The 16,054-nt window shown below is 38.1% G+C and overlaps 1 protein-coding gene across 1 annotated transcript in view; it reads left to right on the forward strand.

The window, feature by feature from the left end:
* Nucleotides 1-16,054, forward strand: part of RXFP2 (relaxin family peptide receptor 2) — a 57,883-nt gene that overhangs the window by 34,884 nt on the left and 6,945 nt on the right. The window contains exons 9-16 of the mRNA XM_047721547.1: nucleotides 441-512; nucleotides 3,768-3,839; nucleotides 5,295-5,366; nucleotides 8,655-8,726; nucleotides 8,834-8,905; nucleotides 11,004-11,075; nucleotides 13,691-13,920; nucleotides 14,555-14,965. Of these exons, the coding sequence (XP_047577503.1) occupies nucleotides 441-512; nucleotides 3,768-3,839; nucleotides 5,295-5,366; nucleotides 8,655-8,726; nucleotides 8,834-8,905; nucleotides 11,004-11,075; nucleotides 13,691-13,920; nucleotides 14,555-14,965 (1,073 nt within the window). The remainder of the gene's footprint in view (nucleotides 1-440; nucleotides 513-3,767; nucleotides 3,840-5,294; nucleotides 5,367-8,654; nucleotides 8,727-8,833; nucleotides 8,906-11,003; nucleotides 11,076-13,690; nucleotides 13,921-14,554; nucleotides 14,966-16,054) is intronic.

Consider the following 16,054-nt stretch of genomic DNA (forward strand, 5'->3'; position numbering starts at 1 on the left):
TGCCCCCTGCTATCACTTCTTAGATTTAATGCAGTTTGCGATGTGGCCTTTTAATACTGTAAGTGATTGATGTTTCCCTTAAGAAAAAATTCTGAATGTAGGATGCTAGAAATGATTGCAAATTAAAAGTTTACAAGGAAAATTACCATGAACTTCAAAATTATTACTCAATATATACTTTGGTTTCATCTCATAAAATTAAATTGTCCAATGTTTATTCCCAGGTTATAGATCATACTTTTGTATTCATAGTTTCTTTGACATCTGCTTCCTTTTCCACGCATTTCTAGACACCATTTTGAAGAGGTAGTTATGTGTTTATTCTTTATCTGGGTGTGTTGATTTTAGCATGCAACTTTCCAAATGGTGGAAATAATAAAAATGCTGTTCTTAAAGTGGCATATCATCTTGCTTCTAATTAACATCTTCTTTGTGTAAAGGTCTATGGTTAATAACTACTTAGAAGCCCTTCCCAAACAGATGTGTGCCCAAATGCCTCAACTCAACTGGATGTGAGTATGCATTTAGGAGCTAATTTGTTCTTCATCCAGATTAAGGAAACTAGACCTGAAGTTAATTCATGATCACATAAAAAGCCCATTGGTGATCTTCTTCCCAAAACCCAAAACCGATTACGTTATTTCCTGGTTTAAATATCTTTTGAAAATTCCAGTGGGTGTACAAGTCAAATTCAGACTTAACACTTGAGCACCCAAGGCCCCCCATTTTCTGTCCCTTCCTCCATCTAGTCTACCATCATCCTCCTCCTCCTCATGTGCCTTACTTCCAGATGCACCAAAGTGCTACAATCAATTCCCCGAGCACATATTATCCCTTCAATTCTGAAAGTCTTGCTCCTTTATTCTTTGGTTAACTCCAACATCACCTTCAAAGGTCAGCTTAAACATCCCCTCCAGGAGGCCATCCCTGACATGCCAGCCAATTTCATTGCCTGCCCCTCTGCCTCTTTTACACTATGGGCAGACGTCCACCATGGTAGTTGGTCCCTATACTGCATACCTATCTTGCTATTGCTATCATAGAACCATTGGTTTACATGTCTGTTCCCCACCATTCTGTAAATTCTATGAGGGCAGAAACCCACCTTGGGATTTATATCCCAGCATCTGTACAATGACCAGCACATAATAACTGCTCAACAGATCTTTGTGAAATGAATGTGCTAAACCATTTCCACTCCTTGTTAGCTTTGAACAAATACTTGTTTAAAACATTTAGTTAGTTTACTTCATGGTTTCACTACCTCTACTCCCCATTCCCTGCCACCTCCATCTTCACAGTTTCCTGAGACAGGCAGTGTTGTGATCTCTTGCCCTGTGAAATGCTGATTGTACTGTCCCCCAGAACCTTTCTCATTGTCAAATCAGGGATTCAATAATCATACGAGGATAAAACTAGTACCTCAGCTTTTGATTCTTTCTGAGCTAGACTTAGAATTACTTGTTACAACTACTAGGTGCCCTTGTGTTTATTTACCGACATACATACATACATGTATTTATTGCTTTACTTATTTATTATTTATATACTTGTTACCAAAAAACTTTTAAGGCAATAGAGGCCTCATGTAAATGTGCCACTGCTGAAAGGGAAATAAAAGTCTGAACAACATGAGAATAAAACTTGTTAAGAAAGAAAACACATGAGCACATCTGCACAATGAGAAGCAAACAGGAAAGAGTGACGGTAGCAGAAAAAGATCAGAGTCCAGACCTGCCCCCCAAAATGGACATCAACAACCAAGAGTAGATCAGAAGCCAGTGTCAAAACCCAGGTTTCTGGCATACTCGTGGTCACTCGAGGCTCCCTCAAACACTAGGGGAAAATGTAGACACCCAGTAAAAATTTATCATTAGTAGTATTGTCTGATCACGCATGGAAAAGGGCCTTTAAACCAAGAGGACAAAGAACTGAGAGGTCAGACCCATAAGAATCCGGTGAGACAGAAAAAAATGTGACCTGGCCAGGCTTTTCCTCCCTCACGTGCCATCAGTAGGGCTATACTCTTAACTCCTTACTGTTATACTTGCAAAATGTGAAAACATTTATTCCCATTCCATTTAACAATATTTGGACTTTAAAGAGAGTACAGTGTTTATTATTTTAACCACAGTATTTTAAGGCTGAAAAAAAATATCAAGTTTCTACAAGACCACCTGGATGGCTATAAAATAAAACTTAAAAGGGAAGGACAAAAGAATTTGTGATTTTAGTGTGAACTTGAGAAATGCTCAGAAGCAGCAAAATAGCTATCAATCATCATATACAGGGAAGATTATAGGAAGCAAACAATAAAAAGAAGTTAAGAGACTTAGCAGGAAAGCTGCTCTGTCTCCTTCTTTGGAACTGCTGGGAGAGGTAATTTCCGAGTGTTCCCAACAGGGACTCCCTGATGGTGGGATGTCCTGTCATAAGGGATCACTAGCAGGATGCACTAATTCCACCAGTGCTTCTCCAGCAGTGTCAGCACACATCTCAGACAATACGAGGACTAGTTAAGGCCTCAGTCCCTTTGCAACGATGTGGACAGAGTATCATGCTAAGTGAAATAAATCAGTCAGAGAAGGAAAAATACCATATGATCTCACACATAGGTAGAATTTAAGAAACAAAACAAATGAGCAAAGGAAAAAGAGAGAGAGAAGTCAAGAAACTGACTCTTAACTATTGAGAACAAACTGATGGTGACCAGAGAGGAACTGGGTCGGGGGATGGAGAAAATAGGTGATGGGGATGAAGGAGGGCACTTGTGATGAGCACAGAGGGTTGTATGAAGTGTTGAATCACTGTATCTCACACCTGAAACTAATATAATACTGTATGTGAACTATACTGGAATTAAAACGAAGACCTCAGTCCTGGAGTAGGACTGAGATGGAGCCTGAGAGTCTGCATTTCTGAGGAGTTCCCAGGTGATGCTGGGGGCTGTCCCACCCACACTGGGGCAGCGCTACACTCAGCAGTAGCCTCTCAGAAGCATGGTAGAAAGACCGGTCATTTCATTTCTGGGTTTCAGCACCAAAAACAATCAAACAAAAAACAAAATAAAAGAAAGAGCATTTGCTTTCCGTCATGCAGATGGATACATATCCTGACTCTGGTGTTGGGTATCTGGAAGATAAATTTGCCTGATTTTCTCCTTTAGCAAAATAGAAACTAAAGTATCTGTGTGATGTCAGAGGAATGTGAGATTATAAGGGTCTATGATGCCATGCTTTAGTGTCTAGGCTTTAGATACAGACAGATCTGGGTTAGATAAATAGTATAAATGGTAAATAGTTCTACCATTTACCAGCTGTGTGACCAGAAATTAAGTGAATTCCCAAGAGCCTCACATTCCTCATATGTTAAATGGACGGGGGTAGGGGGGAATAATACCAACTTTCCAGGAGTGCTTTTATACACTCAGAAGAGTACCTGACAGCGTAAAACTCTAATAAATGGTGGTTACTCCTATTATGGTGGCAATGTAATGTTAATTAATAGCATGGTATCTAGCACAGAGGGACACTCACGAAATGTTGGGCTGCCCTTTCCCTCAATTTTATTAAGTTCGAACATTAATTGGAAGGGGAAAAGAAGCATAATATTAATTATATTATTAACCCCACAATGATTAGGAAGAAAACATAAAAATTGGAATGAGGTAAAATATAAAGTTCAGAACTGTTATATCAACAAAAAGTGCCTGTAGACATGTGATTTGTGCAAAAACACTAAAAATATTTCTTCTCCATGCCTTTTAGGGATTTGGAAGGCAATGGGATAAAATATCTTACGAATTCCACTTTTCTGTCATGTAATTCACTCACAGTGCTGTAAGTATATAATGGAAATCAGTAAACCAAGGGGAAACCCAATAGATTTGGAAGTCAAAAGAAAACACTGACAAGGAATTTTAAAGTCATGTTTTGTTTACAGCCTCCGTCTGAAACTGCAGTCCTAGAAAATGTACACACAGATTTATCGATTTTGATGGTGGGGCCCAGCCTTCAATGTAGCTGCCCAGCATTTAGGTCTCCAGCTGATCTCCTTCTTGCTGAGGGCAATCATCATTATTTCCATGCATCCTCTCAGCTGAGCTGGCATCTAACACTGTGATCACCAAGGAAATGAGATAATGTGTGTGAAAACAGTTAGCTATACCACAGTTAGCTGTTACTGCCAGTGAACAATTATCCCTTGATGTCTCTTCTTTCTCTCTAAAGAAAAAATAATAATTTTATTCTTAAGGGAAGAATATCTAATGTATTCTGATTTCCCAAAGCTTCTGATTGGTGATTCTGATTGCTGATTACGTTTTTTCAAGGTGGGGGGGGGGGGGCTGTTATGCACGTGGATCAGCTGTGGCACATTTGCACTGGTAAAAACACAAGAATTTCCCTTTGGATTGAATCATAGTTTCCACATGTAGTAAGCAGTTAGTAATGCTTGATGGTTGCACAGGTGGTTGGAAAAGAAAAATTGGAGTTTATTTTTTTGTAGTCGTCTAACCACTGTTTTTCAATGAACTGAGAGATGAGGTTATTGCCAGGCTATGTATTTATCAATCAGACTGCAGACTAGCATATTTAATGATTAAAGAGGGGCTATCCCACTGAAGAGATGCAAAGAGTTGATTCCTTTTCTCATAGATAATGAGAGAATACCCTGGTAAACCAAACAAACTCCCTTGACACCTTCTATTTTATAACTCCATGTAGCTTTTGAATCACGATCACATTCATGATCTCATTTGTTAACACCTCTGTAAAGCAGCTAGTGGCAGACCCCTCTTTTTACTGTATGTCTTGGAGAATTCCATTTCTAGACAAAGAAAATGTAAAACCAGTCTCTTCCCCACCACCACCCAATTTAAAATACATTTGTGGCCCCAGAAACTGCTATGAAAGCTTTGTTCTTTCTGGCCTTTTCCTAAGGAATGTGCCTTATACAAGGATCCTCTCAAAGTCTACTCTAATTAATTAACAAATTTGACATCTGTGTGTGCATATTGGGAAATGAACATTTTTTGAATTAATCAGAATCCAAACAAAATGCAGCTTCATAGACCACACTCAGCCCCTCAAATTACCTACAGCAGCATTTCCTAGAGAGAACACATGGATATCTTTGGTGAGAAATTCTTGCCTTAAGTTCCACACTAGAACATGCCTTACTTTGAGATTTCAAAGGAGGCCTTGTGGAATTACCCCCGGATCAGTGGCATCTCCCAATGAGAACTGGTTCTTACAGCAGACACAAACCAACAGTGCTCTCACCATGTCTTACAGGTTTCTGCCTAGAAATCAAATTGATTTTGTTCCAGAGAAGACATTTTCTTCATTAAAAAATTTAGGAGAACTGTAAGTAGCATTGTCTACTAGGAAAATAGATTTGCTTCTTCCAAGATTATAAATTTAAGTGACTAGGGAGGCTGCTCTTTCACTAGTGGCAACCAAATCCTGAAGACTCCTGGATATTCAAAATCAATTAAGAAAATCAACATTATCCTAAAGTCCAAAGCAAATTAAAATAAAGTACTGGGCTTAATATGGATTTAGCCTACTCTAATTTCTCTCCCTGTTTTCTTGGGTGAGTGTGTGTGTGTGTGTGTGTGTGTGTGTGTGTGTTTTGAAGCAAATGAGTTTTCCAGAACTCCTTAAACTCCAGGATCATTATCTCTAATGGCTGGAGTATAGTTAATTCTCAGTAACTATACTTGCTTGCTAAATGAATGACTGACTGAAATCATATTAATCATGACCGAACAAAGGAACAAAGATGCTTATTATCCCTTGAGAAATTATGGCTTCCAGAGCTGATGAAGCAAACACAAATGTCTAGAATGATCAGGTTTATTGAAAAATATTCAGAGAGCTCATGTAACTTTTTCTGCTCAAATATGTTTTGTAGAGCAAAAATTTTTAAAAGTATCTGTCTTGCTATTAATTCGTTGCTGTCCCCATAACTGTGTATCACTGGAAGTTAAAACTAAGTCTGTTACATTACAAAGGGCATGACTTGGGTACAGAACTCCTCCTGATATGAAGCCTAAAAATGGAAATTAATTTCTTAATTAATCTCTCCCCCATTCTTTATATCTCACTTCAAAATCCAGGAAGGACTGTGGAAAATAACTCAGGAAGAGTAATTTGAAAACTAGTTCATAAATAATTAACTCAATGAATTTATAAATATCACAATCCAAAATCCACCTATATTTACTAAGTGCCTAGTATGTGCAAGACACTGCATTAGAACTAAAAATATTATCATTTTATGGCAAAAAGTGAAAGGCAGCTCCCTCAGAATCGCTCATTCATTCTTCATGAGGGCACTCCTGATGAGACTTTAGAGGGTTGATAGGGATTTAGGATATGGGGTAGAGCAGGCAAGCAGCCCAGGACACACACGAACATGTCTAAGATACAAACATAAGGAAACAGTGGTATGGAGTCCACATTTTGAAAAATATTCTAATCCTCTTTTTATCCTATGCTTATGCAGAGCCACACACGTTCCCACCCCCCCAAAAAAGAGCCTGATTAAGAGGTATTAGCTTGTTTTTTAAAACATCACCAATCATCTACTCCAATCCACTGCTCATCAGTAAGTGAAAGCAAGAAATTCAGAAGTTTACAGAACTTGAACAAGGCATTTTTACTTCCTGAATTTACAAAAATGTTAGATAATTTTACCATGCCTTCATGACAACAAACCCTGCTGGAGAGGAAAAGCCCATTTAGGTGAGGCCACTAAAGTCCTTTCTTCTAAAAGGCTGCACTTTGTTTTTCAACATAACACTTAGTAGGATGTTTTCTAGCCGCACAAGACACCATCATCTTGCTCTGTTGTGCTCTCTCTGACCCTTGCATACCTGTGACTTCTCTTCTGCTCTAGACCCAGGTGTCCTCTTCTCACCTGCAGCCCCAGATCAGAACTCCCAGCTGGCAGGACATCTACACTTGAATACCATGATAGCGCCTGAAAAGTAATCTGTTATAATGGATTCTTAGATGACCCTTACCTCCTGCCAGCTTCTTTCCCTGAACTTACCATCATAGCAGTATGGCATCCTTCCTGGCAGCCAGGCTTGAAGCCTCTTCCTTTCCCTCCAAACCTCCTTACATTTCATGTCCTATCAGATGGTAAGACCTGCCCATGAGCCCCTTAAGCCCTCATCAGCTTTCATGCGGTCCAGGGCCAAAGCCTCTTGCCTGGTCTCCATTGTTTGATTCTCCAACTTTTCATGCTTCTGACAGAACCATCATCCCATAAACCAGAGCATAGTATGCCGCTATCCTGCTTCATATTCTCACTCTTTGTTGCCAGCTTTCCATGTTAATGTTCAGAAGAATCACGAGGGATACTGGCTTTAAATACATGTTACCAGGCTCCCTCCCAGAGATTCTGAGGTGATAGCTCTGGAGTAGACACCAGGAATGTGCTCTTTTTATAAGCATCCTCTTTGGTTCTGATGCCTGTACTATCCTCTGAACTATCCAAGGAAGTTCTGCCTTGGAATGTATTCATGGCCCTTCTATTTTGTCTCCATGCTCATCTCCAGACTCATTTCCTCTATATCTCGTTATGCTTTCCATCCTCCACCCATGCTGGACCATTTGCCACCTCCAGAAGTTGTCATTGAATCTCAAGTTTCTGTTTCACTGATCTTGCTTAATTCTCACCTAAAAAGCTGTTCTTCTTTTATACTACCTATGAAAACCATAAAGCTTTGTTCAAACAGTTTTTTACTTTCAACTCCTTCCTCTGTTTTTTATCAGTACATCTATAATAGCACTTGCTTCATTACTTCCTTGTTTTATAATCTAGTTGTTTATTCTAATTGTAAGGTTCTTTAGAAAAAGATGTGAGTCTTAGTTATTTGTAACTTCCACATATCCATCAGCATTTCCAAAACATCAAAAATAGAGATCTTTTGCTTGAGTCTTAAGCAATTGCATGTCTGTTTCACCTTGGAACATCTTTCCTTCAGAAGGATATTTTGGACTCTTGAAGAGTCCTGATTCCTTCTGATACAAGCAAATCCTTTTCTACATTCTACAGAAGCACTTCCCTATGATTCTTTGTGGATTGGACAGTCCTAATATATTTCATTCTACATTTTTAATATCTTTTAAAAATAGATTTAAAATGTGCAAACTTATTCATTTGAAAGTGTCTGGACAGATAATATGTGGCCAATACTGTCTTAGCTGGAATGCAGAGTAAGTAGAAAACATAGGTCTTGGCCTCAGAAAGCTTGTAATACAGTTGGATAAACAAGATATCACATACTTGAAACAAAGAGGAGTCAAAGAAATAATGAATGATCGAAGTGTACAGAGAGTACCTGAAACAGAGAAAATTAACCAAAGTAGACATTGAAGCCAGGTTGGAATGTGTTGGAGAAAGACTGAGAGGAAATTCCAGACAGGAACTGGATGAGCAAAATGTCACATGTCTGAAAGTGATGGAAAACATATCCATTTGGCTGTCTCATACAGCCTTGTTTTGTAACAAGTTATCAGGTTGGTTAAATTGGATCATATTTTCTGTTACATCAAATGGGATGATGATAATTGTAAGAAGTAATAACCCTGTCATTTATTTCCAATGTAACTGGGTTGGGTTTTCACTGTCATCAACAGGGACTTGTCTAGCAATATGATAATGGAGCTACCACCCCACATTTTTAAAGACCTGAAGCTTCTACAAAAGCTGTAAGTTCTTCTTCCCACCATCATCAGATTTAAATGGCAATATCTTGAGCTTCCAAAATAATAACATCCTGATACTTCTTTCCTCCCTCTTTCTGATGGTACAAAAGGAATCTGTCGTCCAATCCTCTTTTGTATCTCCACAAGAACCAGTTTGAAAGTCTTAAACAACTTCAGTCTCTGTAAGTGAAATGTAACAACATGTTATCATTTTAGTGGATGTACTTTACTCAGAACCACATTTATTTTTAAATGGGTACTTTATACACAGAGAGCTTTTTATCTGAGCATGTATCATCAGACAGTTGTGAATATCATTGTTATCATCAAGTATGTACTGAATGACAATGAAAACCATTCAATATGTTGTAAAGAACATTTCTGTATTTGAAGCTACCTATACCAGATTTACATGGAAAAATCTCAATCTGCAGTCTTCCCAAGGAATTAAATTTTCAGTAGTTTGGTTACTGAAAAACTGGTTAAAAAAAAAAAAAAACAAACAATTATGTAAGACTTGCTTGCTTTTTCTTTTCCCCTTTGCGTCAACAGTTTACTTGATATTGATCTATGGTGTATGCTTTCTATATTTCAAAAGTAAAGAAAAAAATTATCCCACCAATATGAATATTCAGGCACTTAATGTTGTTTAGTATTTTTAAATTTCAAATGTATTAGGTTTAAATACTGTCAAGAACTCTGCCAGTTTTTCTTTGAACTTCTTCATTCCTTTCCCAGAAATAACCATTTTTGGTTCAAGTTTGTTGTTTGTTTTTATACAGAGGACATACACATTACGTGATCACAGCCTAAAGCTTTTGTTCATTTAATTCTAAAGACTAATCCTTAATATCACTTTTTCCTCTTGCTAAATAGTTTTCTTTTGGAAATTAATTCCAGATTTAGGTTCCCTTTCAACATGTATAGGTGAGCATCCACTGATGAAAAAGACTTGGTTCCTGTTCTTAAGAAGCAAGAATACAAAAAAACAATGATATACATGTTATATGTGTGTGTTATATGTTATATACATGTTATATGTTATATACGTTAGACATATATAACATATTGTTTTTTCATATAAAAATAGGCCTTAGGATGTGAACAAAATGATTTTTCACTTACTGCACACTGAATTCTAAAAGCCAAAATATCATGCTATCACATCATGCCTTTCTAAAAGTCAAATTAGAAACTATTTACCCAACACTTTTCTTTATTGTTTCATTTCTTTTTTTTTTTTAATTCATTTACACATTTACTTTACAAACATTTGCTGGTCACCAATTTATCCATAGCACTGTCTTGGGCACCCAAGATATAGTAACCTCTGCCCCTTTGGAGACTATTGGCTATTAATCAAATAATCACACAATCCATGTAGAGCGAAAACTGTGGTGAATCCAGGAGAAAGCCAGAGGGCAAAAGAAAAACAAGGGAAACAAATCCCTTAAAAATGACTCAAGAGTTTCCTGCAGGAGAGGCCCTGGGACAACTCTGGAGTATAATTGCTCCACAAGGTTTCATTTCTGACTGCCAAAGAACAAGGCAGTTCTGTGAAGGACTCCATAGATAAAAGAAAACTCAGAACCATGTCAAGAAACCCTTATTCAGATCAGCCAAAAAAGAAACTGAGTGAGAATCAAACATCTTTCAAAATAAACCTTAAAAGTAAAGGTTTCCGTTTTCTTAGACTTTCCTCTCTCCATCTGTTTCCTGAGAACATGGCAGACTCCCTTAATTCATGCCACCCTAAAGAGTCTTCAAAGAATCTGTATTTGAAGAAGCTTTTAGATAAATGAGGAATATAGGGGTTCCCACTGGAGCCCTCCAAGGATATCTCATAGGGTTGGAGGAAGGAAAGGCATTATGCTTCCATTCAAATCCAGGTTTTCACAAAACTTACTTCAGTGATTTTCTCAGGTTGGAAATATGAGTTCCTGTCTGAAAGCCTCTAAAACTCACATGGTGTGGTCTATAAAATCAAACTAGGCAGCCAATTCCATGATCACACAAATCACCACTGCCATTTTTAAATCAAAGAAGTGTATGAGAAAGTTCTATTAGAATGTAATTCTGCATATGAAGTGACAAAATCAGCTCCAACTTACAGAAGTCCTAAATAGAAATGGTGATCTTCTAGGATAACTTACTGTAAAATTTTCATCCTAATTTGGACTGGTAATAAGACTTTGAAGTATGGTATCTAGGATATGACAAACAATGCAATTATTAAAGTTAAGTCCTAAAAACATGAAACCTATTGTGCATATTTTCCAGAGACCTGGAAAGGATAGAGATTCCAAATATAAACACACGGATGTTTCAACCCATGACGAATCTTTCTCACATGTATGTATGTATGAAAGAATGGAGAAGTAAGCATGGCAAAGTATTGCCAATATTCTAGTATAATCTGTCTAATGTATCACTGCAATGTGTTTGTATGCAAGAAAAGTTTTTTATTGAGAACTTTTTAATTTTGTCACCTTTGGTCCCTGTTCAAATAGAGTTCAATATAATGATGTGCCGACATGAATGACACTTCTCTCTGGAAACACGCTGTTTATCCAATTGAGGCCCAATAAGAGATCAGGGTACCAGAATGCCACACATTACACAAGATGAAGTCCCTGGCTAAATGGTACTCAGGAGACCTGGAAACATTAATTCACCTCACATGAATGAGCAGTCGGCTGCTCTAAGATTTGAGCCCTTAGGAAGAAAGGTGCTATATAAATTCCAGGTGTTGTTACTGTTACTAAGTGCATTACAAAATGGAGGTAATTAATCTTTATAGTAGTTTTTGATGTCACTTTAATATATTTGGCTAAAGTACACTGTGTAAGTTGTGTTAATATATATGTTTATGACATGATTCATTTCTTTATCAACTGTGTAATCTATGTGTTCATGATTTCAAAAATTAACCCTTGTTATCCACAACAATAGGGAGGATTCGGTGTAAGATTACAAGTTGGGTGCGGCAAGTGGATGAAATGGTTGGTGTGAAGGTGCTTTTTTGGGAGAACATTTTGTTTAAGTCTGCAGTAGGTGTGATTACTAAAAGACAAGTACTTAATGCATATCCACATGGTTTTTCATAATTTCTCTTTCTGTGGCACCAGTAGATACTTACTTAATGAGGCTCTCATTTCACTGTTGGGGGTAGAATATGAGGTCCTCTTAGAATAGAGAAATTCAACGTTTTTAGAACTTGATAGAGAAGGCGTCACTTAAAATATGAACCTTGGGTTGAGGTCAAGAAGGACCTAACAATTAACAGAAAATGTGTTAAGTTTGTTATTTCCCTACTAAGTGACCTAGTTATTCTTCACCTTCTTTGTCCATCATTTATTGAAATACGTCCACCTCATAACCCCCTGCCCTTCCACCTGCCAACCAGTGCCATGGTCAAAGCAAGAGGAGAGGTTGAATAACCAAGAGACCCAAGCTGGGTCCATCTGAAGACAGTGGACATAATGGAATCTTAAAGGAACAAAGAGGTTAAGTCAAGTGTGTGCCAAAGACTCCAGGCAAAGAGAAGATAAAAAGGCAATTATATATCAAGTTCCTTAAATTGGATAGATGATTTCAGGAAGCTAGACTGTCAGCTGCTTGAGAGCAAGGATTGCCCCCCTGTTTCTCTACCTGACAAGCCCAGCACTAAATTCTCCATATTTCACTTACTCACCTAGGAAGTATTTGTTGAGTACTCCCAATGTGTCAGGCACTGTTCTAGATCAGAGAACCCCGGACAAACAGGAGACAGAAGTGTCTGCCCATGGAGCTTCCATTTAGCTTTGGGAAACAGAAAGTGAACAAATAAATTGTGAGAAAACACTGTGAAGAAAAATACAGCAACATGAAAGGACACAAAGAGGGTACAGATGGTTCACATCGAAGAGAGAAGTGATGTCTGAGCAGACCTGAATGCAGGGAGGGACCAGGTCTGGCAATGTCTAGGGAAAGAATCTTCCAGGCAGAGGGAACAGCAAAAGCACTGCAGTGACAAGAGGGGTGAGCCTGGCTCCTTTGAGAATTGGAAGAAGGCCAATATGCCTGAATGGAATGAACAATGAAGGGAAGGTGAGGTGGGTCTGGGAAGCCAATCAATCCCAGGGACCTTGAGTCCACTGCAAAGTAAAGCTTCGTTTAAATTACTAGTCTCAAAACTGAATGGGGAAATGGCAAAAAAAGGATTAGACAAAGAGAAATGAACTACAAGAGATGGTACGAGAAAACAAAAATGGAATACATTTTATGGGGGCAGTGGGGGAAGCAGAAACACACAGGTTTGGGGAATGGCAATAAGCCAAATGAACTCCCAATTCAAATATTTCAAGCGTCCATACACCTAGAGCCAAAACAAACCTATATTTGCCTCTAGAAATTGTGTAAGCCCTTTTAGGCCCTGGTATGAAATCTGCTTCTTCTCCTAGCTCCCGTGAGACTGAGTTTTCCTAGTCTCAGAGACCCTCCCTTCCTGCCAGTGTCAGGGAAAAAGAGGCTGGTTAAGTGAGTATACTTAAAACAAAGTACAAGACAGAGATGTTTTCAGTGAGCTGCTATAGGTCCTTTACATCCCAAACCCAAGCCCCTGAATGTTTTCTGTAGATCAGTGTAACAAAGACAATTTCCTTTTTATAACACCCTAGAGAATCATCCAATGTGATGAGGAAAATGGAGTCCTGGAGACTTCACATTCTCATGTCCCCCCCGATTCATCTCAGTCAAGGCACGGAATTTCTATGTCCTTCAGGTTCTTCATCTTCCCAAGAAGCACACTGCCTAGAGTAACGTCCTATTTAATAAGGAATTCTATAATTGCATAATCACTACTACACAAAAATAAACAGACCTAATGAAGTTGTGTACCTGACAGAGCGGCAGCTCTGATACAGGATGGCAACTGTAGTTTCTCTGTCATTGCTGTAAAGTGACTCTTTTTTTCCCTTTGAATTTAGTTATTTCACAAACTTTCGATACTGCTCCTATGCTCCCCATGTCCGCATATGTATGCCCTTGACTGACGGCATTTCTTCATTTGAGGACCTCTTGGCTAACAATATCCTCAGAATATTTGTGTGGGTTATAGCTTTCATAACCTGCTTTGGAAATCTTTTTGTCATTGGCATGAGATCTTTCATTAAAGCTGAAAATACGACTCACGCTACGTCCATCAAAATCCTTTGTTGTAAGTATGTTTCCTATTTAAATGGATTCAGGATGTCTTCTGTGACCTGTGCACCAGATACATATTGGCCTTCAACAATGGCACTTAATATAAATTATATGAGCTGAGCAGCTTTTTCTCTAAGTATGAAGTTACTGTTCTCTTTGGCTCTCTGTTTTCAATAGCATGAGTTTGCAGTGACCCAGCACCCACTGTGTGAGGTTATATCTTGGAAATGGGGTAACGGAGAGCCAATGAATCAATCAATGGACAGATTATGGAGGATAGGTTGTGGATTGTAAACTAAGCTCTGTTTAACGTTTGATGACAATAGCACCATGTTCCTCAAGCCCAGAAAACATTCTCTTTATTAACTATGCAAGTACCATTTGTTTGCTGTTCAAAAACTAGCTTGCCCCACACAAATTACCACCCCCCACACAAACACTCCACCATTTTTTTTTAATTATAAAACAAAGACCCAGTGTGGTACTTTAGAATTAGGAGAACTTTCCTGAAGTCCTTGTCCTTTAGAGACTGTTGTCAGTGTTTATATTAGTTCATTTAATACAAGATGGAGGAGGAAGACCGAATTAAAAAACCAAAACAGAGATGCTGGAAACTACCAACAGACACTGTATTGATTCTTTAACAGGTGCAGACTGCCTGATGGGTATTTATTTGTTCTTCATTGGCTTTTTTGATATAAAATACCGCGGGCAATATCAGAAGTATGCGCTGCTCTGGATGGAGAGTTTAGAATGCCGCCTCATGGGGTTCCTGGCCATGCTATCTACTGAAGTCTCCGTCCTGCTCCTGACATACTTAACTTTGGAGAAGTTCCTGGTCATTGTCTTTCCCTTCAGTAACATCCGTCCCGGAAAAGGGCAGACCTCAGTCATCCTCATTTGCATCTGGATTGTGGGATTTTTAATAGCTGTGATTCCATTTTGGAATGAAGATTATTTTGGAAACTTTTATGGAAAAAATGGCGTATGTTTCCCACTGTATTATGACCAAACGGAAGATATTGGAAGCAAAGGGTATTCTCTTGGAATTTTCCTAGGTAAATTATATTTCTCATTTTCTGGACCAACGTAATTCTGATAGAAATACCAGAAATTTTAGCAAAGGTGTGTTTGTCCGCTTCAGAGAGTAAATAGTTTTACTCCAGACTGGGTCCTTTTTGAAAGAAAAGTTCTTACTAAGTATTGATAGTTTTTATTAAACTTTTAACTATAGAGATTTAGTAGGGGAAACAAAAGCATACTGTCAAGATGCTTGACATTATGGATGTCTGGATGGTCTTTTATTATCTGTAAGACCCTTCGATTCTCACACTGTGACTCTGAGCTTTAGTGCCTTGAACTGTGACCCCAAGTTATCTGAAATAATTTATTCTTACAATCTAGATATGAGTTACAAGTAAATAATAATAATAAAATTCTGGAAACTCATTGGCAGGAGATTATTGGAATGGAAATACCAAGAAGGTTCATTGTCTTTGGTAAATGCATGCAGCTCTAAAGTCAACAATGTAAGAGTTCTGAATAAAATGGTTCACTTTTCAGTTTTCTTAATTACCCCTAATTTTTAAAAGATCTTACTTCCTCTGTTAAAAAAAATGAATGGGAAGTTTAGCTCTTTAAGGTTAGAAAAAAGCATTTGTTATTGCCTAATAGGTATCCCTCCTGCTTAAAGACAATTTCTATGTCATTTTTTAACTAGGGGAGTATTATCATTTTAATTCCCTTTTTCTCATCTTTTCTACTCCTCTAAGTGGTCAATAAGCTCTATCATCCTTTCTTTTACATTGGATAATTTTTTCATCAAAATATGCCTCTGCCTTCTATTTCTTCTAGTCTGTACCTACTACCACCTTCATGTAAAACCTCACTACCTCAACCCCCAAGGGCTTATAAATAAGGTTTATTACATTAGCCCTTACTTGTCATTCTGCCTTGGAGGCTTTCTCTCTCCTGTTAACCTGTTCCCTACCTGAATATCAAAAAGACTGTTTGCCCTTCCAAGACCTTCAGTGACTTCCTGCTACTATCAAGGTCAATTGTCAATTAGTCACTTAAAACACATCACAAAATGGCTCTAACCACCAGTCCCAGCTCTTCATCTATTCCTTCTCTTCTTCTGAGAAATA

Source organism: Lutra lutra, chromosome 3, assembly GCF_902655055.1.
Source record: "Lutra lutra chromosome 3, mLutLut1.2, whole genome shotgun sequence".
Lineage (NCBI taxonomy): Eukaryota > Metazoa > Chordata > Mammalia > Carnivora > Mustelidae > Lutra > Lutra lutra.